At 39.5% G+C, this 27,609-nt stretch overlaps 1 protein-coding gene across 2 annotated transcripts in view; it reads right to left on the minus strand.

Moving 5' to 3' along the window:
* Positions 1 to 24,395, minus strand: part of Mcf2l2 (MCF.2 cell line derived transforming sequence-like 2) — a 245,956-nt gene extending 221,561 nt beyond the window's left edge. The window contains exons 1-2 of one of the 2 annotated variants that reach the window (XM_046466888.2): positions 24,243 to 24,395; positions 23,596 to 23,675 (exon numbers count right to left, since the gene is read on the minus strand). In XM_046466888.2, coding sequence (XP_046322844.1) covers positions 23,596 to 23,671 — 76 coding nt within the window. In that variant the 5' untranslated portion in view covers positions 23,672 to 23,675; positions 24,243 to 24,395. Of the gene's footprint in view, positions 1 to 23,595; positions 24,186 to 24,242 lie in introns of those variants that run through there. The other variant, XM_058586213.1, reaches the window with a different exon arrangement.
* Between the last annotated feature and the right edge of the window lie 3,214 nt (positions 24,396 to 27,609).

Genomic DNA, 27,609 nt, shown 5'->3' on the forward strand with positions numbered 1-27,609 from the left:
TAAATATACATTATTTATTCAAGGACCACTGATCCATCAACAACACTCACAGGCAATAATTCAGTTCAGTCATCTTTGATATTTTCTGATTTTCAGTCATATAAAAACTATATATATATATATATATACACACACACACACACACACACAAACACACACACACATATATGTGCATTGTATCGCTCTGGTGATATTTTTGTCAAGAGAGGAAAATAAAATATATTAAGCTATATAAATAAGATCATATGGCTATATGAAATAAAATATACTAAAAATATATTCCATTTAACAGTGAGAGTGTTATGTGGCTTTTCATTTTTGCTCTTGCCCCAGGATTTCCAAATCTTGGCGAGGAGTCTATTTAAAATAGTGCTTTCAGAATGGATATGTTATTAGGCATATACAGGTCTGGTTTTTAAATATGTATCCACATCTCTTTTCTCCTTTTTGCTCACTAAAGTCAAATTTGGTATTTTTTTTTTAGAGCTTCTTAGTTTCTGCTGGTATTTTACATTGTAACCTTATGTGAGACCTGAGGTAATATTTCCCTGAGGCTGAGGCCAGAGTTTCCATGTGCTACAGTGTCTACACCCCACAGTGGTCTGTGTGCTATAGGCTAAGTTCACAGCTTGGCGCTATAGGGAGATGTGGGAACTTTCAGAGGTGGGGCCTAGTGGAAGGCCTTATAGCCACTGGGGGTTTACACTCAAAGGGAATAGTGGTACCTCAAGTCCCAGTGCCAAACAGTGCCAAACAGTGTGTGTGTGTGTGTGTGTGTGTGTGTGTATATATATATATATATATATATATATATATATATATATATATATATATATAGTTTTTATATGACTGTTTCCACGTTTTTGTGTCCCAACACATGCTCCCCTCCATGATGTGCTGCCTTGCTACAGGCCCAAAGCAGCAAGGCTAATCAATCACAGACTGAAACCTCTAAAACTGTTAGGGTAAATAAACCTTTCCTACTTATAAGCTGATCATCGGGTATTTTCTTATGGTAATGTAAAGCTGACTAACACCCTATGCAAAGAGGCCCTTTAGCAGCAATAACTGGAAGCAGCATTCTGGCCACTTTGATAGCAACCCTATAATTCCAGAATTGGCAAACAATCCCCACTGTCTAGGTAATAAGAAGCAATCAAGGCCCTGGAAGAGATTGTCAAAATGCCTAGTCCCTTCAGAAAGATTTTCTGTTTTATCACTAGATTTCAAAGTGTTCCATCTGTATTTTATACTACCCAAAGCAAGAGCTTCAGAAATCATTCTGATCCTTAAAATGCAGATTGCTTCAGTGGAACTTGAGGTGGGCCAGAGATTCTGCATTTGTTATAAGCTCTCCTAATGTTGCTGTGTGAACCTGGAAGCAAGTATCCACTGGATACCAACTCCCTAGACTATTTTTTAAAAATTTATGTTCAATTAGTTTGTAAGTTTAACAAGTCGTGAATAATCAGCATTATCTGCCAAAGCCATTAATTTACAAATTTCATTTATCTGAATCTTTCAAACATTGTATGTATCTAACAAAGAAAAGTTAAAACCTAAGTAATATCTTTCTCAACACTTCAACTGTTTTAAATCCAATCCAGCATCCTTGCAGGATTGGCTCCAAGACCCGCATAGTTACCAACATCTGCAGATGCTCAAGGGTCTCATGTAAAATGGTGTGATGCCAAGCCTGTTCTTGGTCCTTACCTATTGCTTATGAAAATGGAGCTCACGGGGAAAACTGTTGTTGGGTTGTCCACTAGTCTGTTTCTCTTACTGCCCAAACAAAATAATCCTTTGTTCTTGAAACAAAGGACTAGAAGGTGTGAACTTTTGGCTTAACATTTTCTTCTCTGCTGATTGAAGGCAATAAGGCAACCCTGGATTGAGACTCTGCTTACCTCTCCTTCCAGAACACCTCAAGCCCTTCCTACTGCTTATCATGGGCCCCCTTACAGTCTATGCCCTCCATCCTCCACCCACGTCCAGCCCTCTATTCCATCAAGTCCATTGTCTGGAAACAGTGCCAAGGGCCAAGTAACAAAATGGTGAGAAGAGTAGGGTGACTGAACCAAGAAACAGGGGAACAGAAATATAGAGGCAACCAGGTAAAAACGGAGATAGATACTGCAATGGTGCACCTAGAGCCACCAGAAGGTATGAGAGATGAGAAACTGAATCTACCCTGGAGCCTCTAGGAAGCAGACTGGCCAATAGCCTGATTTTAGACTTCTGGCCTCTGGACTCTGAGAAAATAAATAAATGTCCGTTGTTGTAAGCCATCAAGTTGGTGGTCATTTGTTACAACAGTCATTAATACAATAACAACAAATTCAAAACAGACAATTCACAGAAGAAACACAGCCAATGAATATATATCTAAAGCACGTTTGGCTTCATGTCTCCATCATTTCTGCTGCTAAAAAAATACCTTAGATTGGGTAATTTATAATGAATAGAGCCAAACACTGTGGTACATCCCAGGAGCTTAGGAGGCTGAGGCAGGAGGATCACAAGTTCAAAGCCAGCCTCAGCAATGGTGAGGTGCTAAGCAACTCAGTGAGACCCTGTCTCTAAATGAAATACAAAATAGAGCTGAGGATGTGGCTTAGTAGTTGAGTGCCTCTGAATTCAATTCCTAGTATCCCAAAATATAAATAAATAAAAATATAAATTTCCTCACAGTTCTAAAGGCTGGGAAATTCACAATTAAAGCACCAGCATATTTGATGTCTGGTACGGACTTGGTCTCTGCTTCCACGATGGTGCCTTCTTGCCTCATGTGGTGGAAGAGAAAAGGGATAAACCCTATATCCTTACGTGGCAGAAGGGACAGAAAGATGAGGCTTCTTTTAGATGGGCAGTAATCCTACCTCACAAGGGTGGAGCCTTCAAATGATTAACACCTCCTAGAGGCTCCACCTGCTAATACCATCACACTGGGGCTTAGGTTTTGACTTAGAAAATTTGAACATATGTTCAAACCAAAGGATCAAAACAAAATGAGACATTTCACTTTTTTAAATTTAATAAAATGAGACATTTCTGCCTAATGGATTTGTTATTATTTTAAAGATTAATAACATATAGGGTTGGCAAGAGGGCAGGCAGGTTCTCTACGAGTAAAGCAAAATTGGTAAAAATCTGTTGATTCTTTTGGGGATAATATTAAATATGCAGTCTTCTAGCTAGGAAATTCCATGTTTGTGAATTTAATCCAAGATAATATCAACGATAGAGCAAAAATAAGTATGTACTAAGATATTTACTAATTTGTTTTTCTGTAACAAATGTCCATTAATAGGTGATTGGTTAAATATATAATGATACAGCCATAAAATAGAACACTGTGGAGCCATTAAATGAAATCAGACCTACCTGAATGCATTAAAGAAAGGAAGTTCAAACTACATTAATTTTTTTTTTTCAATTTTAGATACAAAATAGAATATTATCATTTGTGTTAAGTTAATTCATATGTTTATATGAAGTAACTTCTTAGTTGAATATTTTTACATTAAGCAATCGAGGCAGAGATAGCTAGATGCCCACCAGAAGGTCTCAGCTCCTCTTCCACACAGTAGCATTATCACTGTAGGTGTCTACCCAGCCAAGGACTCAATCTCCCACCCATTGCCAGTCATGGTCATGTGGCCAGTGAATGCCAATAGGTTGAGCATTGCTCCTGAGTCAGAGTGTTAAAGAAATAGGTGTGTCTTCCCTTTCTTTTCCCTCTTCTAAGCTACAAGGTGTCAACTCTGAGGTCAAATGGCAGACCCACAATATAGTATTTATATTATATATTATACACGTATACGAATACAGTATGAGCAGCCAGGGTCTCTCACAGGGTCTCTCATAGTAAGAGTAGCCAGGGTCTCCGAAATAATCTGAGGGAAAACAGTCCTCTGACCAAGAACAGTATATAAGTATATACTAATCCACTGAAATCCATATCTTTATCCCTACTATAGGTATGCATTCATTTTATGTTTTACAAACATTTTTTTTTCCTTTAAAAAGAGAATAGTTAACGGAAAAGCAAACCTTTAACTACTGACTCTCCCTGGCCTCCAACAATGACATATGGGTCTTATTAAACACATAAATCAGTGGATCATTTCCTGAGTTTCATTCTCCTAAAGAGGAATTAGTATTATTTCAAAAAGTCTACTGACAGCATCCCATTAATTTAAGATGAAAGTAGTATCAGAAAGGCCGTTTAGATATCCACAAAGCATACATTGGTTCCTTCATTGATGTTTTGAGTCACAGATAAAATAAAATAGTTGAGCCAGGTGTGGTGGCACATGCCTGCAATTCCAGTGGCTCAGAAGACTAAAGCAGGAGCATCACAAGTTCAAGGGCGGGCTCAGTGACTTAGGGAGACTCTGAGTAACTTAATGAGGGCCTGACTCAAAATAAAAAATAAAAAAGGGTTGTGGATGTGGCTCAGTGGTTGAGCACTCCTGGGTTCAATCCTTGGTATCAAATTAATTAATCAATTAATTAATAGTTCAGAATTAAAGCAAATACATAAACATTTCACAGCCTTCTTCAATGGGGGGTGTGGGGAGAAAGTGACAATGGTGTCTGTAATGTTGCAAGTTTAGGATTCAGAAATTCTTTTATTCTTTCAAATTACATATTTTCCTCACTATTAACAAAACTGGAGATGTATGCCCATTATGATTTAACTTTAGTAAATTTGAGGAATAACTTTTACCTAAATTCAAGCCCTGTAAAGATATTTGTGTGTACAGTTGAACACGTTTTAAGTATGGAACAGAAAATATGATTATAATTTTCCTTTCATAAGTAGCAAATATAAAGTATCACTTGCTCTTGAAAATATAGTATTTATATTATATATTATACATGTATATGAATACAGTATGAGCATGAATCATATGTCAATCAGAAAGTATACTGCAATGAATTTATTTTAAAAGCACACTTCTCCATTTAGGAACCCAGGTTTCAAATGTAAATAAAGAATAATGAGAGAAACAATGAATCCTACTATTATATATAGTTAAAATGCACCAATAAAAATTATAAAGAAAAAAGATTTGAAAAAATAATGGAAGAGACAGAAACATTTGCTTTAATACCTCTTATACCCTATAATCCCAGGGAATGAGTATATTAAAATATTTTCAAGGCAAAAGAAAAAGAAAAAAAAAGAGAGAAAGAAACCTGGGAGTATAGCAATAAGCCCATTCACAAAAGAAGCAGCTTCAGCTCTTAGAGCACTGTCTTACTGGCTTGCAAATGCATGGAAAATATTCCTGCTCAGACCAAATCTGTTACCAGCTCATGAATCCATCATGAAGCCTTCTAGACTTAATGATTTTTTTTTAAGGAACACGATTTTCATAACCTGGATTCTTATTTTCGTTTTATAAAAGCACTATATGTTAGTTCCTTTTTAAAATAGAAAATACAACTGAGCAAAAATAAGAAGACATCATTGTTTCACCCAAAACAAATCAGTTATTGAATGTAATATCCAATATGTACACCTCTATGTACACATATATCTATGCTTTTAAAATAAGCTCACGCCTATTCACTCTACATTACAGCCTGACTTTTTTTTTCAGAATATTTGATCATCTCCTTTTACTATGACTCTATCTCAATAAATATTGTAAAAGCTGATTGATACCTTTTTAAAAATCATTTTTAGACTCAGCAAGAAAATTTCAAAGTTAATAATTTTCAATATAAAATATCTTAGCTCAAGCATTCATCTGCTAAGATGAGGATAAATGACCAAACATACATAAAACAAATGCCTCCCCACTCTCCAGGTACCTTCTTGTGCCCTACATTCTAGCCTGACGCAGCTTCCTAGAAGACGGTGATATGCTCTCATCTCTGCCTCCGTTATCCGCACCAAGGTGTAAGGTAAGCATATGGGGTCTCGCTTGTCACATCTTGCGCACCAAGTAGCCATGGGATGCCAGGAATCAATGCCCCCTTGCTCGATCTCCATTCTGCTCCAGGCACTGCATTCACATAGTGTGTTTAATCCTCTCTCCTGGCTAATCTCTCTGAAATTCACTCAAGGTCATTTCATTGCTGAAAGCTGATCCTTTAGATTGGTGAGTGTTCACAGGATTACAGTCCCAACAGATTACCAGACTTCCTCATTTGGAGACAAAAAAGGAAGTTAGAGGATAAGGATATTGGGTTGGAAAGTAACATGCCAGAGCTGTTGACCATAGTTTTTTATTTTTCTATTTTTTAGAAGTATCACAGCATAACACATTAAGATATTTGAAATATAATAATAGGGATAAATTTTTTAAAGGTTGCTGTTTAGTCATTCATTCAGTCATTCATTTGCAATGCTGGGCATTGAACGCAGGGGCTTGTACATGCTAGGCAAGCACTCTCCCACTGAGCTACATCCATGATCCTTTTTAAATTAATTAATTTTGAGACAAGGTCTTGCTAAATTGCTGAGACTGGCCTTAAACTTGTGATCCTCCTACTTCAGCCTCCCAAGTATCTGGGGTCACAGGTGTGTACCACCAGTGTCCCCCTTAAAGGATGCTCTTAAAATATAAACATATATGTAATTTTTTCCAGGTCACAATTCTGTTCTTCTATCCTTTCTACCTCTCCATGATGCTAAGAAAAGAAATCCAGACAACAGAGTTTACCATCTCAGTAGGGAACTAGTTGGCACAGAAAATAAGGTTCAAATTCTGAAATGGGATTTAGAGTATCTCTCACACTACTCTTAAGTATCATGACAAATATTCTTTGCCTCCCATGATGTGACCAACATTTCACTTGGTATCATGTGAGGAAAAGTGAGTTCACCTTTTACAACTGTACTGTGCAAAGAAGATGGTGTGTACTCAGAGACAGGCTGCTTTTTCTTAATTCATTTTATGTAGGTTCTTCATGTGATTATTATTGTGCTCCAAGAATTTTTTAAAGGAGCACAATGTCAAATAGCCATTAAGTAAGTAATAACTTTTGTATACAATTGTCTTGTGAACTAAAGTTCTCTAAAGAAGCCACATCTATACTGAAGAGCCTGCAGAATGTGTGATGGTGGCTCAGCAAGACACCATGATTGTGAAGAGATGGCATGCCGCATATCAAGAGTCAAAGTTACTTAGCACTATATTTAGTCCCTTTAATAGCTGCTTACCATTAATCTCTGTATCTGCCCTAACATCCTGGTGACTACTAGCTAAAACTAAATTTCACATAGCCTCCACCAACCCTAAAACTACAAGTGAGATGATATCTGAATCCTATAGAAAAGATGTCCCTGCTCTGCTGCAGCCCACCTATCTGATGACCCCACCAATGTGTTTGGTAAATAATTGATTCAAGACTTTCTTTTGTTCAGTGACTGAAAGTTCAGCAACTTTTCCATGGAGCATGTAATTTGGAGTAACCTGAATTCATGTTCCCCAGCTTTGATCCCTCACATTTGGCTCAGAATAAACTATTATTTCCTTTGAAGCAGAATTATTTTATTTTGATAGTCTAGTTTTTATTGGTATCATTCAAGCTAAAATTTTACAGTAAAGTTTGCAAGCGGCCAAAGAGATACTGGAAGATTGGGGTTTTTAAAAAATGTTATTCATTTTATTTTTACTGAGGGGGTTAAAATAGACACATATTGAAATGTTTATACCTAAAGTATACATTTCAGACAGTTCTGACAAAAGGACATACCCATGTAGTCCATTTCCTGTTCAAGACATAGACCATTTCCATCGTCCCAGAAGTTATCATGTCCTCCCAGACAACCCTGGTTCCTAATCCCTAAGCAACCACTTTGTGATTTGTTTGACTGTTTGCTTTGTAGCTTTTGGGACTGAACCCAGGGCTCCTTTCTCTCCAGATAATGCTTTTGAGCTTTATCCATGACAACATGGATGAAGTACATCTGTAATTCCTTTATTTTTATGGCTGAATTGTAGCTATTGTATGTACAGTTACAGTTTGTTCCTTCTCCTGCTGATGAACATTAGGGTGATTTTCCAATTTAGAGTATGAACAAGTTACTATGAACTTATGTAATGAACAAGCTATCTTGTGGTATGAATCTGATTTATGTGAATACATGGTTTCATATCTCTTGGATAAATACCTAGAAGTGGTACTCCTGACTCAGATGGTAAGTATATAACCAACTTATAAGAAACTGCCAAATCTTTTCCCAAAGGGGTTGTACCAGAAAGACTTTTTTAAAAAATACATGATGGCAGAATGCAGTTCGTTTCATATTACACATATAGAGCACAATTTTTCGTCACCGATTGTACACAAAGTATTTTCACACCATTCGTGTCTTCACACATGTACTTAGGGTAATGATGTCTAACTCATTCCACCATCATTCCTACTTCCTTGCCCCCTCCCTTCTCCTCCCTCCCCTTTGCCCTATCTAAAGTTCCTCCATTCCTCCCATGCTCCCCCACATCGCTATTATGAGTCAGCATCCTCATATCAAAGAAAACATTTGGCCTTTGGTTTTATATTGTCCATCTCCATCCTCTTTTTTGTAATCCTCAAAGCCTGTTCTTGGTTGGTATTAACTGAACATAAGTACTTCAAGAAAATAACAAAATTAAGAGGAATAAATTCAATATAACTTTGACTTTAAGATTTAGAAAAGTTCCTTTTCTTTACTGTTAAGTATTGTGAATATGTTGACTTAGGCAAAATGCAAAGTCTGAAAGTATTCTATTACTGAGGGGTAAATAAACCAATTTTCAAACTGTAGCTTGTCAGATGTGGCCCATTTTCTAGTTATACCCATTTACATTTGCAGCAGCAATATATAAAAGTACTTGATTTCACAGAGCGAGGTTATCTTGTGGTTTGTTCCCACCAAAACTCATGTTGAAATTTAATTGTCAATGTAACAGTATTGACATGTGGAGGGGACTTCAGGAGGTATTTGATTCATGGAGGCTCCATCCCTGAAAGGATTAATTAATTCCCACTACAGTAGGTTAGTTTTCATGACAGTGGTTTAAGAAGCATCTGGCCCCCTTTATCCCAATCCTCTTTCACACATGTCTGTGTGTTCTTCCACTTCTCATCATGAGTTAAAGCAGCTTGCGGTCCTCATCAGAAGTCAAATAGATTTTGTTGCCATGTTCTTGGACTTCCCAGAATCAATCTCTTTCCTTTATAAATTACCCTGTCTTAGGTATTGTTATAGCAGCTGAAAATGAACTAAGAAAGGCTTTCTTTCTTAATAGATGTTAACTTCTTTACCCTTTGTTTCAGTCAGCTTTTTCACTGCTGTAACCAAAATACCTGATAAGAACAATTTTAAAGGAGGAAAAACTTATTTGGCGCACACAGTTTCAGAGGTTTCTATCCAGAGAGCCAGCTCCATTGCTCTAGGACTGAGATGAAGCAGAACATCATGGTAGAAGAGTGTGGTGGAAGAAAGCAGCTCAGGATACCACGTCCTGAAGCAGAAAGAGACTCTGCAAATGAAGATGAAGTACAGACCCCGAAGGCATGTCCCCAGAAACACACCTCCTCCAGCCACACTGTACCTGCCTACTGTTATTACCCAGCTAATTCCTATCAGGAGATTAATGCACTGACTAGGTAAAAACTCTCATTACCCAATCATTTCACCTCTAAATTTTCTTGCATTGTCTTGTGCATGAGCTTTTGAGGGACTCCTCATATCTAAACCATAACACCCTTACATGCAGATATGAATATACTGGAAAGCTTGGTGGTATCATAGCACTACTGAACATAAGAGCTAGCTTTGCCAACTGTGTAAGCTCACAATGGTAGTGTCCATGTAACTGCACATACTCAGCAATGACCATACAATGTCAGCTAACAGACCAGCAGGGAGAAATAGACTATAAAATTTTGGAAACTTTCCCTGTTTGATTATACCTGAATCTATTATATGAATAAATAAATTATAAATCCTATATTCCATGGATTGACCTTTATTATTTGACCCAGATAAAGTAGCCATTAAAGGACTAAATTTTCTTTATGTTTAACAGTGGATTCTGAAACAAATGGGGAACCGAGTAATTGCTTAGGAAAGAGTTGACTATTCAATAGTAATGGCCATGAGAATGGACTATCTGCTCTCTTTCCCCCAAAAAAACTAGACACACACACACACACACACACACACACACACATCCCCTCATTTTTAGCATTTTTGAAATTTAGTTATTTTTTCTTGCCTAGTCTTTTGAGGGTTAGGACTTTGGATTTATATATTTGAGATTTGTTTTCATTTGTTTCTTTTTTCTCTTTCTTTTCTTCTGTTCACAGACAAAATTATTTTGTTCTTTCTCCCTTTGTTTTTCTCCTATTTTATTCTTCTCCTTCCTTACAATCATCACCTGCTACATTTCTTCTGCATTTTCTCTGTTCATTTTTTGAAAGTTTAAACTTTCTTCTACCTTCCTAGCACATTTTCTTTTCTCTTAATTTATTGCATTTTTACCATCTTTTAGAACTAATTGGCTCCTGTAACTCCTGCCCCCCCCCCCATTCATGCTGTTGCAATTATTACTGCCCTGGATGACAAGTTGGCACCTGTTGCTAAATTTAATGCCAGATCTAGTTTATGGTTAGTTATTGCTTTTGCTGTTGGCAATTGCTGACCCCACCATTTCTGTTTTTGTGGCAATTAACATTGTAGATATCGTAGTAGAACTAGGTATTTATTTTAATGATGTATATTGTTCACATTGGTTGTTACTATTGTTTGTTTCCCTCTAGAAACCTACAGGGACACTGCAAGTTCAGAGTAGAGACTCTGCCACTGAACTAAACTCAGCCAAAAAAAGCATAACTTGCTCCACACACCGATTAATGGATTAATGACAAACTTCAGTTATACTTTAAAACAAAGGAAAAAAGAAACAAAAATCCAAACTAATGACCAGGCCCCAAAGAGAAAAGGTCCCACTCACAGACATCCACTGCAAAAACAGAGTTAATACAAAGGCTATGGATACAACACCTACAAGGGGTCTCAAGCTAGATCACTCTAGGACACTTTGGCAAGTGAAGACTGTGCCCTAAAAAGGCCCACACATTAGAGTGGAAGAGAAATCCCTCCAACACCTGCATAAAACCCAACAGGAATAAAAGTAATATGAAAAAACAAAGTAACATGACACCTCCAAAAGTTCATAATTCACCAGCAACTGACCCCAAACATATTGAAGTGGATGAAATGTCTGATAAAAAAATTCAAAAGAATGATTATAAGAATGATCAATGATTTCCAAAAGACCACAGAAAACAACTGAATGAATTAAGGAAGTCAGTATGGAATATGAATGAGAAATTCAATAAGGAGATTGAAATAATGTTCAATTAAAGTCTCTAGTAGAGCAGACCATGCTGAAGACAGAATCTCAGAGCTGGAAGACAAATTGGCAAGCCTTGAACATTCAGACAATATTAAAGAAAATAAAAGAAATAACCATGAATCAGAATATAGAAGGACAACATTAAGAAATCAAATTTAAGAATCTTTGAAATTGAGGAGGGTTGTGAGATGCAGGCTAATGAAATGAACAACCTCTTCAAGGAAATATTAATAGAAAAATTTCCAAACCTTGAGAATGAGATGGACATACATACATACATATAGGATGCAATTAAAGAAGATTAAAAAAAAAGAACTTCTCCACGACACATTATAATTGAAATATCTAACATGCAGAACAATGATAGAATTTTTAAAGCCTCAAGAGAAAAACCTCAGAACACATTTTGAGGCAAGCCAATCAGAATCACTTTGGATTTCTCAGCACAATCTCTAAAAGCCAGGAGGGGTTGGAATGATGTGTTCCAAGTTCTGGATAAAAAAGCAAAGAACTATCAACCAAGATTGCTACATCCAGCAACCAATCCCTAAAAAACAAATACCAAATGTCTTCTTTGATATAATGAGAGCAACTAAGAACAGAGCAGGGAGGAAGAGCAGGAAGAAAAGATTAACATTAAACAGATACATGAGGTGGGATGGAAAGGGAGAGAAAAGGGAAATTGCATGGTAATGGAGGGAGACCCTCATTGTTATACAAAATTACATATAAGAGGTTGTGAGGGGAATGGGAAAATAAACAAGGAGAGATATGAATTACAGTGGATGGGGTAGAGAGAGAAGATGGGAGGGGAGGGAGGGGGGATGGTAGAGGATAGGAAAGGTAGCAGAATACAACAGTTACTAATAGGGCATTATGTAAAAATGTGCATGTGTAACCGATGTGATTCTGCAATCTGTATTTGGGGTAAAATTGGGAGTTCATAACCAACTTGAATCTAATGTATGAAATATGATATGTCAAGAGCTTTATAATGTTTTGAACAACCAATAAAAAAAATTTAAAAAAAAAATCAAAGAAGAAATAAAAACCTTCCTAGATAAGCAGAAACTGAAAGAACTCATGACTTCTAAACTGGCATTATAGAAATTACTTAAAGAAATATTCCACACAGAAGAAATAAAAATAAACCCCAGAGCTCACAAACAAATCTCACTGGAAGAGAAGCTAAGCAAATGAGAAACAGGACCAAATTAGATATTATAAATAAGTCAAAATGGCAAAAATTAATAAACAACTCTCTACAATAACATTGAATGTAAATGGTCTCAAATTTCAAATTTAAAGACACAGGCTCATGGAATGAATTAAACACCAAGACCCAATTATATGTTGTTTGCAAGAGATGTACCCTACAAGCAAAGACAGTCACTGGCTGAAAGTGAAAGGATGGAAACTGATATACCTTGCAAAACAAGCAGGAGCTACTCCCATATCTGACAAAGTTGACATCAAATCAAAATTAATCAGAAGAGACAAAAAGGTCACTTTACACTGCTAAAGGAAACAATCCAAGAAGAAGATTATAACAATAAAAAATTATTTATGCCCCAAACATGGGTGCAACTAATTTCATAAAAGAGACACTGCTCAAACTGAAGCCTCAGATAGACCCCAGCAGAATAATACTGGGTGATTTCAACACACCACTCTTACCATTAGATAAGTCATCCAGTCATAAACTCAGAAAAAACTCTTGAATTTGAAAATTATGGACTTAACAGACACCTATAGAATATTTCATCCAAAAAAGTTAAAATATCAACTCTTCCCAAATTAAGTTAAAGTCAATAAAATTCTATTTAAAATTACATTCTTTTGAATTTTTTATCTGGCATTTCATCCACTTCAATATGTTTGGGGTCAGTTGCTGGTGAATTATGAACTTTTGGAGGTGTCATGTTACTTTGTTTTTTCATATTACTTTTATTCCTGTTGGGTTTTATGCAGGTGTTGGAGGGATTTCTCTTCCACGCTAATGTGTGGGCCTTTTTAGGGCACAGTCTTCACTTGCCAAAGTGTCCTAGAGTGATCTAGCTTGAGACCCCTTGTAGGTGTTGTATCCACAGCCTGTGTGTTAACTCTCTCTGATTTGCAGTGGATGTCCATGAATGGACCTTTTCTATTTGGGGCTTGGTCATTAGTTTGGATTTTTGTTTCTTTTTCCTTTATTTTAAAGTATAACTGAAATTTGTCATTAATCTGTTTGTAGATATAAAGGGAATTTTAAAAATGATTATAAAGTTTATTTAAAAGAATTTTAAAAGATTTTCAGTTAAGATTTTTTTTAAAGTTCATGAAAAAAATGAAATTTCACCTAGCATATGTTTAACTTTGTTAGAAACTGCTGACTATTTTCCAGAGTGGTAGTACCATCTGATATTCCCACCAACAGTGTGTCAGACATCCAGTCCCTCCTTACCCTTGTCATGGCTTGGTATTATCACTTTTAGCCACTCTACTAGGTATGCAATTTCCCTGATGCCTACTGATGCTGAGCATATTCTTGTATATTTATTTGCCATCTGTGTATCTTCTTTAGTAAAATGTCCACTCAATTTTTTTACCCTTTTTTTAATGTTGGGTTATTTGGCACAGTTATTGATAAGTTTGAGAGTTCTTTAAATATTCTGGATGGAAGTCCTTGGTTAGATAGATGATTCACAAGCAGTTATTCCAGTTAATACATTGTCTTTTCATTCTCTTAACAGATCTTGTATCAGAAAAATAAATTCTGATGAAGAATAATCCATCAAATTTTTCTTTGAGGTACTATACTTTCAGTGTTGTCCTAAGAAATCTTTGTCCAACCAAGATCACAAAGATTTTCTTTTATGTCTTCTTCCTGATTATAAACTAGGTTTTACATTTAGATCCATAATCACTTTGAGTTAATTTCTGTATTTGAGGTGAGGCATACATAGAATAAGGCTCATTTTTTTTCTTGCACACAGACATCAAGTTGTTCCGGCACCATTTATTGAAAATGGCTTTATACCCTTCCCTAGTGAATTACTTTTGTGCCTTAGTCAAAAGTCAATAAGTCATATCTGTGTGGTATTATTTCTGGATTCTCTCCCTTGTTCCATTGATATGTATGTTCATCCTTTTACCCAAACCATACTGTCTTGATTACTCTCTGCCTTATAGTACGTCTTGAAATTAGGTGGTATTAGTCCCCTAAATTAATACTTAAAAAAAAAAAAACCTTTGACAATTATAATTCCTTTTGCCTATTATAGTAGCTTTTAGCTGGTTCCATGTTTCTACAAAAATGTTTAATAGACTTTTTGATTAGAGTTGTATTTAATTTATAGATCAATTTAGGAAGAATTAACATATTTATATTGACTCTTACAAACACAGACCATGTATTAATTTTGTGAACACAGTTTTTAAAGCCCTTATGAAATACCACATAATATTCATTCCCCTCCCTATTTCTTCTGCTTCTCTAAGATTATACAAAAATCCTCAGAAAATAACCAGGAAACATGATCTTTCTCTTTAAAATCTGGATTAGTTATCTCAAGACACTGAAGGAGAAAATGCTTGCCCTGTACATGAAGGGCAAATCAGGTTGTAATGGAATTTTCCTTCTTACTTCTGCACCATATGTCAAGGTCTAAAACTCCATTTCACAGCCTCTGGGCTTTTCTCTCCCTTTCAAGCAAAGTTTCTTTTGCTTGCTAAAGGGATAAATAACACACTGGAAACAAAACAGAATAAAAAGCAGAAGCCTGAAAATGAAAAAGCTCCTGAGGCCCATCTTTCCAGTAACAACCAACCCTTCTTCACCAGTTGAGAAGGAAAAAGAGGAAAAGAAGGTAGGAGAAGGAAGTCACAGAAAAGGGAAGGTCAGATCCTTGAAACCCTCAGCAGCTAGGGTAGCCAGAGGACACTTTCAGGACAGGAATCCCTCCAGTTGCATTTCAAAGTGTCTGTGCTACTAGATCATAAATTTCCTCTTCCATCTTTAGAAAATTCCCCTGCATCTTCCTATCTTCTGGGTGTATGGTTTTTGAGTTACTGAGGAAGAGTTGAGTTTTGCTACTAAATCAATCAGGTGCCAAAGAAAGACAGCAGCTGTGAAAGCCCAGAAGCAAAGAGGCCAGCGGAGCACAGAAGATAAGTCCAATGCTGGGGGTGAACCTGGTGCAGGCTTGGGATGAGGAACTGGGGAATGAATGGTGGCTGACTTGGTCTAACTTATGTTTGCTGGATGCTTGTCTCCCCCATTAGATTGCAGGCTCCAGAAGGACATTCATTCATTCGTTTCTCCAAGCCCCCAGCACATCTGACGAGCCATGCAGGGCACTGGGGTTGCAGCAGTGAAGGCAGAGGCCTGGGCCTAAACTTCATGGAGGACTGTGGCCACAGGCAGGGGTCATGCCCACTCCTTCATGCCCTATCCACAACACTGGCCAGAGCCAAGCTCCCAGAGGCCCTTGTGAATGTGGTTAGTCATAAATTAGGGGTTAAATAAGATAAAACATGCACAAGTATCTCTTTTCACTCAGTGAATTAATTATAGTTTCCTGGGGAACAGAAAACAAAGCCTAAAATGAATTTAAATTGATCTGATAGCAGGTGAAAAAAACAGACACTCAAACCCAAACTTGGGCTGGAAAAGGGTCTGGGATCAGATAACTGAACAAAGAAATCCACAATTAACCAGATTCTTTAACCCACCGTGTTCAGATATTGGGACCTGTAGTTGTCCACATGTATATGCCTTGCACTTGAATCTCCCTCACAGTAAAAGTCCTTTAAATACAGAGTCTTCTTCACTAAATAAAAGTACATCATAGAGCTGTCACCTTGCCACTGTAACAAGAGGTTACAACCTTATGACTTTTTTTTTTCTTTTTTTAAACTCTGGTGCTTAGTCTAGAAAATGAAAGTAAGCAACACTCCTAAAAATTTCTTCCTTAAGAAAGACTTTTTTCTACCTGAGCATTCATATTTATTACCTCTGCGTGTTTAAAGGTACAAAACAAACTCTTTAGTTTAACTCATAGTGTTTCTTTGGAAGAAAGTAACCATTAATAAATCAACATTTCAAGTGGCTTATAAAATACACTAAAGGACTAATGCTGTCAGCTCCGTTAGGCTTTTGAAAAAAAAAAAAAACAACTTTTAAATTCACTACTAACATTTCTTCCATTTACTGGTTCATATGTGGTTCTGTAATGGGAAATTAAGCCAAATGTGATGATGTACAGGCCTGAAAGCCAGCCAGACCTCCTTCAATTTTTCCCCCTCCACACTGCATTACATTGGGAGAATTTCCTAACCTGTTTAAGCTTCCAATTCCTCCTCCATAAACATGGGCTGCACTTCTAATTAAGTTCAATTAAGTAAAAAATGTATATAAATCATAATATGTGATACTGAACAGGCAGGAAATGAACAATAGCTATCACATCATTTTAAATATATTTTTTTCATGTCCCTCCAGCCCTCCTCCCTCTTTTCTCCAGAAAATGATCTGTACGAAGACTGGCTAGAAGGCAGATCTTTGTTCTCTCACTTTTCTTTCTTCTTTCCTTCTCACTTTCCTTCTGTTAAGATAAAGCTCAGGGTTTCTCAGTTGTGCAGGAAAGGGTCATTGACTTTGGAGGCCTGAGCAGAGAATAAACCAACCAGGACAACCAGTACAGGAAGACCAATGCAAATTACCAAAGTGGCTGTTCCCCTCCCTTCCCTTATTAGAGAGCCTCCCGGCTCCACCTGCCTGAACTCTCACCTTCCTTTAAGATTCAGCTCAAGTCACACATCTCGAAAAGAGTTTTCTTTAGCCACAGCAGCTCACAACTTCTGCATCCAAACTCTAACGGAATTGCCTGTATTGGCGATTGACAGAGGATCAACTTAACTTTTGGGTCTGTCCCTTAATAGCATAGATTGAGTCTCAAACTCTCCTCCTATCTGATAGTTCACAGGCCTCCTTGCCAACCCCCACAGATCCTTTGTTTCTAGGGAAGAGAGAGGATCAGAGGACACAGGAAAAGACCCACAACAGGTAGAAGAAAGAGTAAAACAAAACAAAACGGACAAATCCTATTTCTGGCCGAGGTGTGGAAGACTCTCCCAAGAAAATCTGCCAAAGTTTCTGATTCGAATTACTTTAAAGCATTTGCACACACAGTCCAGATCTAGAGCTTCATATGACTCAAGCTATCTATACAGTAACAATAAAATATAGGACAGCAGCCCTCTCCCACGATGGCTTTACTATATCCACGAACACAAGAGGTATGCATTTTTAAAAATATTTTACTAGTTGTTGATGGATCTTTATTTATATGTGGTGTTGAGAATCAAACCCAGTGCCTCACACATGCTAGGCAAGCACTCTACCACTAAGCCATAACCCTAGCTCCAAGAGGTATGTTCTTAAAGGCCTTGAACTACCCTCTCTGCAGTGCCCCTGGACAGTCCCAGTTTCTAAAGGAAGAAGCAGGGAGAATGGTAAGAATTTCCAGGACAGATTATTCCACACTCACTCCAGGCAGCTTCTCACAATTACTGCTGCGGCCAGGGTCAATCAAGGCCAGGGACCTGGGGTCTTTTCATATACTTTACCAGCCTTACCTCACTTACTCTACCCACATTGACCCTGCTCAATCTTCCTACAGGCAGTCAAGCCATTCTGTTCCAATTTGTGTTCCTGCAAAGACAAGCACATCTGTTCAGATAGCAATTTTTAGTAAGAACTAGGGGGAACCCAGGGAGAGTAGGCCTCTTAACCAGATTGGCAGAATAATACAACACTCCTTTCATGCTTCCCCTGCTAGTCCACAAAGCAAACAACTGAAGCCATTCCAGATTCCTGAGTTCTTTTTGCAATAGTCTCAAAGTTTATTCTGAACCACTTGTAACTACATAGCATAATTCCAACTTGTGAAATAAACAAAGGGACTGGCTTATTCATCACCCTGCTTTACAGATGAGGAAATTCAGGAGACCTTCTGAGACTTCCTTTGCATTCAGTTAAACACCTGATTCCTAATCTTTAACTTTTATATAGCTGATTTAACCTACAAGGTCACAAAGCAATATTAGTTGTGACACTTAAGTAAGACATTGTCATGTTGTAAGAAAAGACTGTAGTACAAGTTCAGTCAAGAACCAAACAGGTATCAATACTTGGAACACAGAAATATTTGAAGCCAGACTGTAATCATGTGAAAAACACACATGAGATAGACATCAACTATTGCAGCTACTCAGAAAAGGAGGGAAAACTGGCGTGGGGGTGGCAAAGGGCCATTCTGCTAAGAGTTCCTGGTGGTGGTGGTGGTTGGGGGGGACCGTGGTGGGGGGAGCTTGGGATACACCCTGGAGGTTCAGAAAGCAGGCAAATGGAGTACTGCTAGTGAGAAGAATCACAAATGGAATTGAAACCCAGAGAGGCTAGTAAGTAGATTGGGTAGATTCCAAAGGGGCCCTCTCCAACCCATTTCAAATCAAACAAACAGAAAAACAGCCTTTTCATTTATAGAGCCAGTATGAGCTAGATCTAGAGACTAAATATAAGTTTGTGTCCCTGTCCTTAGGGAGGAGACAATTGTGTGGGGAAGCAGAAATTTTTCCTCAATACCAAATTAACATAAATACTCTGTAAAAATTAATTATTGACAGGTAGCAGTAAAATTATTCATTTTGATACAATGGAGAACACATCAACTGTGAAACAAGACTTGAGTTCAAATCCTGACTCCCCCTGTTGGAAGCACTGTGGCTTTAAGCAAGTTCCTTAACTTGGTTTTTTTTATTCTTAGTTTTGTCATCTATCAATATATGAGTAATAGTACCTACTCTCTGAAGTAAAAAAGATACAAAGGCACATGTGAAAGGGCCTGATGCTCAATAAATGTTCGTTTTCTTTTTTAAATAGACTTTCATCTCCCCAAAAACCTTTCAGTAGAAAACCAACACAGAACAGAGAAGCTGGTTTCATTGCATCTCCCTCCCTCTTATGTCTGGTTGTAGTTTACATCTAAGGACTTGCAGGCGTATTAGGTCATATATATATCTGTCATCCCAGAAAAGACCTATTCTAGAACCAAAGGAGAAAGTGATCAGGGATTTTTCTCATTGGTATTTTTAAATGGCTAAAATTTAAATATTTAAGCTCCTACTGGGAGTGTCTAGCTTCTTGCTTGGAATCTGTCCCCTTAGACAAGCTGTTAACCCCTACAGGCTTTCCTAAAGGCAGACAGTAAGTGGAATTCTGGTTTGTGTAGGCCAGCGTGCTACACTGGACCTTTAGGAATGTTTAGTTAAAAGCAAAAAATCAAAGCCTGGGCTAAAGGGCTCCTTCACAACCTGCAGATACCCCTGAAATGTCAAACCTTCAGTGGGAGGTCCTCCAGGAGAACAGGAGAGTAAACACTGTGGTTAGCCCCAAACACTCCCCTCCTCCATGTTTTGTAAGCTGTCACCAACAATGGGAAAGCCACATCACAGTCGCCATGCTCAGCAGCTGGTTTCCAGTTCTCAATGTCTGTCTTCATCACTGTAGTGGACAAAGAAGAGGTGTGGCTCCAGTGGTGAGAATTCAAACACTTCTCCAAAGAGCTACCACATTTGTGCCAGGATTGGCCTGCAACCCTGTCAATGCATTAACATTAACTATGGACGTTTCATAAAAACTGTTCATCAGGTTGTGGAAACTCCCCTCTTATTTCTAGTTTGTTGAGCAATTTTGCTTTTGTTGTTGTTGCTTTTAATTTAAAAAGTTGGTGGATTTTGTCAAATGCTTTTTCTGCCTCTACTGAGAGGATTATGTGGGTTTTATCCTTCATTCTATTGATATACATCATTTGATTTTGAGATGTTAAATCAACCTTGCATTCCTTGGGTAAGCCCCACTTGATCATGGTACATAATCATTTTATATGTTGCTTGGTGATAGAATTATGCTGAGGCTTGTGTGTGTGTGTGTGTGTGTGTGTGTGTTTTGTACCAGGGATTGAACCCAGGCGTGCTTTACCACTGAGCCACATCTCCAGCCCATTTCTATATTTTTATTTAGAAACAGGGTCTCACTGAGTTGCTTGGGGCCTCACTAAGTTGTGAGGCTGGTTTGAACTTGTGATCCTCCTGCCTCAGCCTCCTGAGCCACTGGGATTACAGGTGTGTGCCACTGCACCTGGCCTTGTGTTTATATTCCTAAGAGATACTGACCTGCAGTTTTCTTGTGTGTCTTTGTCTGGGTTTGGTATTAGGGTAATACATAAAATGAGTTGATACCTAATTCCAACATCTTCAGTTGTCAAAGAACTGCCATTAATTCTTCTTTAAGTTTATGATAAAATTCACTAACAAAGACATCTGGTTCTGATCTTTCATTGTAGGAAGGGTTTTTAAAAAATTACTAATTCAGTATCTTTACTTGTTATAGGTCTATTCAGATTTTTTTTCTTTTTGTGTCAGAATCTCAGTCCATTTTCTGCTGCTATAACAGAATACCACAGACTGGGACATTTATAAAGAAAAGAAGTTTATTTCTTAGCATTCTAGAGGTTTGGAAGTCCAAGGTTGAGAGGCCCCATCTGGTGAGGACTTTCATGTTCATCCCAAGGCTGAATGGCAAAAATCAAACCCACAGTCCCAAGTACTTTTGTAATTAGTATTAATCCCTTCATGAAGGTGAAGGTCATGATCTAAATTCCTCCCATTAGACCTCAACTCCCAACTCTGTTGCACCTGCTTTTTTTTTTGGGGGGGGGGGACATTCAAATCATAGCACCCTCTGAGTTGCAATTCTTTCATTTCTAAGATGGTGATAAAAATGTATATCCCACCCATTTCACAGGTTTATGGGATTATACATGAGAAGCAGAATGTTGCAAAGCACACATTTGCCAGGGGCCATTGGGAGTTCTTTGGGAGCAGAAACTACAGCAAATTCGTATCTATATCTGGCATGGAGCTGGCTAGGGAAGAAAGGAGGCAGCAAGAAGGGCAAGAATACCATAGCCTGAACACCACACACAACCTGGTGTTAGTCAAGGAATACTGCCTACCAGATCTTCAAGAATATCCTACATCTGGAGAAATGGGGGCAGTCTTAATAAGATTTAGTAATCATCCAGATTATTCTCTGCATTTAACTTCAGATTTCACTTGGAGAGAGGCCTAAGATCTGCCCAAGATCTTCAGTGGTAAAGGGATCAATGATATGACCAGTAACTGAAACATCTGTATAATCACAATTTAGATAGTATTTTTTACCCACATCTTACTGATCTTCAAAGCTATGCATTTCTATTTTTCAACTTGAGATTCACTAATGAAAGTGAAAGCATCCAAATCTGGATGGTCACACCACTAGGACACTGCCATTTCCCTATACCACAACCTCAAACATTTACCAGTATAGTCATGTACCACATAAATTTTGGTCACCAACAGACTGTACTCTCCATTTGTCCCATAAAATTATATGGCCTAGTGACCTCCTTGCCATCTTTGTTTGTATGTGGTGCTGAGGATCGAACCCGGGCCGCACGCATGCAAGGCGAGCGCGCCACTGCTTGAGCCACATCCCCAGCCCTCATTGCCATCTTTGTGTTTGTACATGTATGCTACATGATTCCCACAAAAAAAACCAATTACCTAACATTTCTCAGAACATATTCCCATCATTATGTGACAGGTAACTGTGGTTAATAGAACATTCAATATATTTTACAGCATATTTGAAATACCAAATTCTATTTTATTAGATTTTTTTCTTCTTTCATCCTGCTTTCAGCAATATTTCACATTCAGTGGTCCCTGGTAGAATTATTCTAACCTTCTATCTTAAGAATTCATTGGTCAGCCATGTACAGTGGCACACACTGTAATCCCAGCTGCCAGGGAGGCTGAGGCAGGAGGATCTCAAGTTCAAAGCCAGCTTCAGCAACTCAGCAAGATCCTCTCTCTAGATAAAATACAAAATAAGGGCTAGGGATGTGGCTCAGTGTTAAAGTGCCCCTGGGTTCAATTCCCGGTACTAAAAAAAGAATTCAGTGGTCACATTTGGCACCAGAAATATTTTTTAAAGTTCAATTCTCAAAACTAAGCCTTTCAGTATAAAACATATCTACAAAGTATATCTCCACAATTCTATCATTTGAGATATGCATCATTATTGCACCAAACACATTGGACTAGGTTACTCAAAGAATAAGAGTGGCTCACTAATAGAAGAAATATTTAACATACTGGAACCAAAGAAGCATTTTAACAAATGTATAGAAGGTTGAGGCAAACCCTTTCTGGCTTTATCAATAAAAACTGACTTGCATTCACAAATGAGTGTGAAAGCAGTCAGCAACAGAGAACATTACCCGGATAATTGAAGTTACCCACATCCAAAAGTTCTGAACCTGTATATGTGTCTTTATTGGGGGAGACTCAGGGCAGTGACGAAGGAAGAAAATGCTGAGAAAGAATTAACTGACAACTGTCACAATGTCTTCTTTCGATTACAACATAGGGCCTGTCCTTTCAGCACAACCTGTATTTCGGGGACAAGGAATGAATGTTTTGCTTCTCATTTTAGCTCATAAAAGGAGATCAGACTTGCTTGATCTCCTTGGGCTTGAAGAGGTTTCTTACTGCGTTCACTGGCAGGGTGCTTACATCTCTGGGCAGTACAGTAACAGGGAGGGTACAGTAACAAGCAGGGTGCAGTAACAAGCAGATGCAGGCTGCGATTAACCTGCAACCCCCTGCTCTTATTTATGAACAAGCCTTCAGTGACTTGGCATATATTCGTCTGGAACGCACCAGCACTCGTTCCTCGAGTATCCTCCCACCCCAATGATCTCCCCTTTTTAGATACAAATAAACCACCAAACAACTCCCCAACCCTGACCCCGCTGGGTCAAAAGTGGGTAACCGATCGCAATAGTCCAGTAGCTCTCGGTTTAGGGCTCAACCGACTTGGCAACCACCTGCCTCGCAGCATCCGCCTCCCTGCCAGATGTGAGGGCCCCAGAGCTGCCAGCGACGCGCTCCCAGGCTGCCTATCACTGGCCACCCCACCAGATCCCGGGGCCTGAAGCCCAGATGCAGGTACGCACCAGCACCAGCCCAGGGAGGGCGCTGCCGCTGGGCTGCGGGTAAGCGCAAGGCCAGACAGCCCAGAGAGTGCGCCCCCACCCTCCATTAGTAAAACGCAAGGTAAAATAGCTCCATTTACCGACATGAGTGATCACTGTGGCCAGTCGCCGGGTGAGCTCCTGGAGGGCCATTTCTTCTTTTAACAAAAATAGCATTTCACTGAAAACAAAACAAAACTACTCAATATTAAAAAAAAAAAAAGCCAAACAAAACTGTTTCTACCGCTGCCGTGGATGAGTTTTTAAAGGCATCCTAGCGAGGATGTTCTACACTCCCTTCTTCCTCGCTGTCTTCAGGCACAAAACGGGAGTCACTAGCAGCCAAGGCCAACTCTTAAGGGCCGCTCTGTTACAGCACTCCAGCCACGCCCTGCAGGGACTGATTTTATGGATGAAGTCTGGCGGCTTTCCCAACGTAACGGCTGGCATTTATAGTGCAGGAAGGGGCCGTTCAGGAGGTGAAGGAAGCAAGTCGCCCCAATCTCCCCAGGGCGCCCCGCGGGCTTCTCTGACCAAGAAGGAGAAAGGCTTTGTGGTCCGGGACGGTGGAGACTCTGACCCCTCCACAGAGGATCTGGATGAAGATGCACGGCTAGCGCCAAGGGATGGCGCGGAGCCTTAGTGCTCCCAGGGCTGCGGAAAGGAGGTGGCTGGCGAGCCCCAGTTCCTCCGCCCCTCCCTCCCCACGCCCAGTCTCCCGCCCGGCGCCGTCCGCCCAGGCGCCCACCTCTCCCTGCCCGCGGGCGGCGCCTGGCACTCCGGGAAGCGCGCACGCGCCCCAGCTCTGTCTGTTTTCGAGATCGCTGCGCCCCTTCCTCTAGCAGGCGGGAGCTGGCGCTCCGGCCCCAGGAACCGCTGGACACTGGAACTAGCGACTGAGGCTCTCCCGCCTAAGCAGGGGTTCAGGATGCCAGATGCGCTTCTTCCTGGTCTAGGCCCCACCTTCATCCCCGCCCAAAATCTGTGGAGAAGTCCAGGAGAGAAAGGGGCCAATTAGTAGAGGTGCAGTTCTCCCGCCAGGACGGGATGGGGAAAGCTGAGAGGCCCTTCTGCCTGCTCTCACGTCCTTACTCCAGTCTGTGGCCCTTAGGGAAGGGTGGGAAGGGACGGTGCAGTGTGTTTTCTGTTCACTGGTTGTCTTCACACCGTTGTCATCCTCCTCTGGGCACATCTGCACTGGAGCCCAGCAGGCGGGTTGTGCCTATGTTACAGGGCAGAGGCCTTCCATGAAACTGAGGCAGCAAGGGGGTTCTCCTTCACCCCATTCTTGAAATCATGCCACAAAGACTTGAGACACGTTGCTCAGAATAACAGGCATGAGTTTATTAGAAAGGTAGAGAAAGGGAACACTCTGAATGGAGAGTGTGTCTTCTCCAAAGAGAAGGAAGGCAGGCCTCTCCTGCCCTCCAATTTTATTTGGAGGTTTCAGGGTGGTTTCTAGAAAGTCACAATCAGGTCAACCTCTTGACTTTTGAGTGATGGCAGGATGATATGAGCCTTACAAGTCCCCAATTGTGCATGACATCTCTAGGTCGCTTTGGCCCACGAGACCTGTTTCAATTGGAAGCTGTTCTTACGTATTTTATGGTTAGGGGGAATTATCCTTATCTTCCCAAGTTCTGGGATCTGGTATGTGTGTGAGTCACAAAAGTCTCCCCTTTTGAAGTAAATTGTGTTCTTTTTTAACAGCATTTTGGACCTGCATTTCTCATGCAGATAACAGGAATGTAACGTAGCCTATCAACTTAAGGCAGGCAGGGCTGCAGGTAAATTGCTTTAAAAAAAATTTTGTTTCAGTTGTAGTTGGACACAATACCTTTATTTTATTCTTATATGGTGCTGAGGATCGAACTCAGTGTCCCACACGTGCTAGGTGAGCGCTTACCGCTGAGCCACAACCCCAGTCCCCAGGTACATTGCTTGTTTAAAAAGAAAGTATATGGAGGTCAGCACAGTGGACCCAGTATATAGAATTATTCCCTTAACCTCATGTTCCCACTGCTCAGATCTTTCGGTTCCTTACCACCTAGACAAGGCTGGGCACTCATGTGTGCACTCAAGTACTCGCCATGTGGGCCTTTTCCTTTGTTCAACTGCTCCCTTGTATTGTCAGCTGTCAGATGAGCCAGTGCTCCTTTCTGAAAAGGCTCTGGGTCAGCCTCCATGCTGGCCCTTCTTTGCATCTGCCCCAGAAGCATCTTCAGTAGATGCAATGCCTATTTTCTTCCATGGATCAGTACTATATGATAGGCAGCAAGACTAACTTGGTTCAGCAGAACTCCAGGAAAAGTCTAAGCAAAGGCTAATCTGGTCAGGATTTCTCCCAATCCATTCTACAATGGAGGACCCTCCCACATGTTCTGAGCCAATGCTGGGAATCTCAGCTGTTTTTTCTTCCATATGTAAAAAGCCAAGTCCCAAACACCCTGGGTTCAATTTGGAGGAGCAGTCACTCAAACTAGTGGAATGAGGACATTTCAAATTGCTTTCTGTAACACTTGTGATCTATGATTAAGAGATAATGTTACTTCACCTGAGACATGAAGAGAGGTTCCTGCTTCCCCAGAGGTTTGGGTATATTGTACTGTGCCCACACAAGCAGAACAACTATTTTCACAACAACTTCTTGCATGAGTTTCAGAAAAGGGTTAAAGAACCAAAGGAAGTGAGACTGCTTTGGAATGTGTCCATTGTGGTTCCTGGATATTCAAGGGTCACAAGTATTTTCAAATTACCAAATGAGGTGTTTCCTGTTGGTAATATTGTACCCCATGCCTAGCCAAAGCCAGTTGTGAGTTTTGGAATACAGAAATCAGTGCAGTACCAAGAAGACAGGTAAGGTGGGTGCATGCTAAGCTGGGAAGGTTGAAAGCCACTTTGAAGGTCTGGTGACCTCAGCTTTCTGGATTAGGCCAGGTCTTCATGCATGAGAATCTTGTAAAGATGGGAGGGAAAGATTGGAAAAGAAAAAGGAGAGAGGAGAAGCTTGTGAACAGGAACAAGAAAAAAAGGAAACAGATTGAAAGGAAATAAATTACACTTAGAGTGCTGCTCTCCTTCTGTACTTTCACAATCTTCAAAGGTTTCCATGGAGATAAATTGGCTCAATTTATGGTAAGATGCAGCAGGCAGTGCCTATCCTCAGAAACTAATTCTACTCCCATTTCTTAACACTTGCTGTTCAGGGTTTGGACTATTTTACCTGGTTGATGAGGAAGTGAGACTATGATCTCCAAGTTTCTTTTCCAGAAAGCTTTGAAATTCTCTAAGAAGAAATGACCATGTAGTATGATAGCCTATTCCACCTTATTCTTCTGAGAAAATGATCATTTTTCCATTACTTTTGTGAGTACCAACGTTCCTCCTCACCCTCTCTCCTTCATTGCTTCTTTTTCTGCTTTCTAATTATGATCTCTTTCCTGTCTACTTGACTGGGAAAATCAAAGAATAAGCCAGAATGGTCTGCTTTCCTCTCCAGTGAATCAGTTACAATCAGTTGCATCTATTAACATCTATTATGCTTGTGATAAGCAGTGCCAGGTACAACTACCAACACCAAATAACAAGTGACTGCTCTGCTCATAGAAAGGTGAAATATAGGTCTTTCTGATATTACTAGCTCATTTTAGTGTTACCACTTCATCCAAAGGTTGCTTAGTTTGAGATAGAAATCACAAAATGGCAAGCAGTATCATCCAAATAAAGCTTTGTTGGGGGTTGTGTTCAAGCACAAGGTTGACAGTGTACAGGGTAGAGTTCCTGGATCAGCCTTCTGAGAATGCAAAGAGCAAAGTTTATGTAGACAAAAAGGGTGGGCTAGTGCAGGCACACAGTCAGAAGCTGCACATGATCTTAGGACTTCTGCACATGTCTTGTCAGTTCTTTGCTCCTAGCCATGAGGTTTGCATTTGATGCTGGATCTTCATAAGTACATTGGGTTCCTCTGTGCTCTGCTGGTAAAATATGGTGGAGGTTATCACTGCCACCTCCTCAGGAAGACTACATTTGATCAAGTTCAAATGTATTGAACACACAGATGTTATAGGAAAGCTTGCGAGGGCGGGGGGGAGTGATGTCAGCGGTTCCTGAAGCTG

The sequence above is a fragment of the Marmota monax genome, unplaced genomic scaffold, assembly GCF_021218885.2.
Source record: "Marmota monax isolate L192 unplaced genomic scaffold, Marmota_monax_Labrador192_F-V1.1 WCK01_AAM20220418_F8-fsc00074, whole genome shotgun sequence".
NCBI lineage: Eukaryota > Metazoa > Chordata > Mammalia > Rodentia > Sciuridae > Marmota > Marmota monax.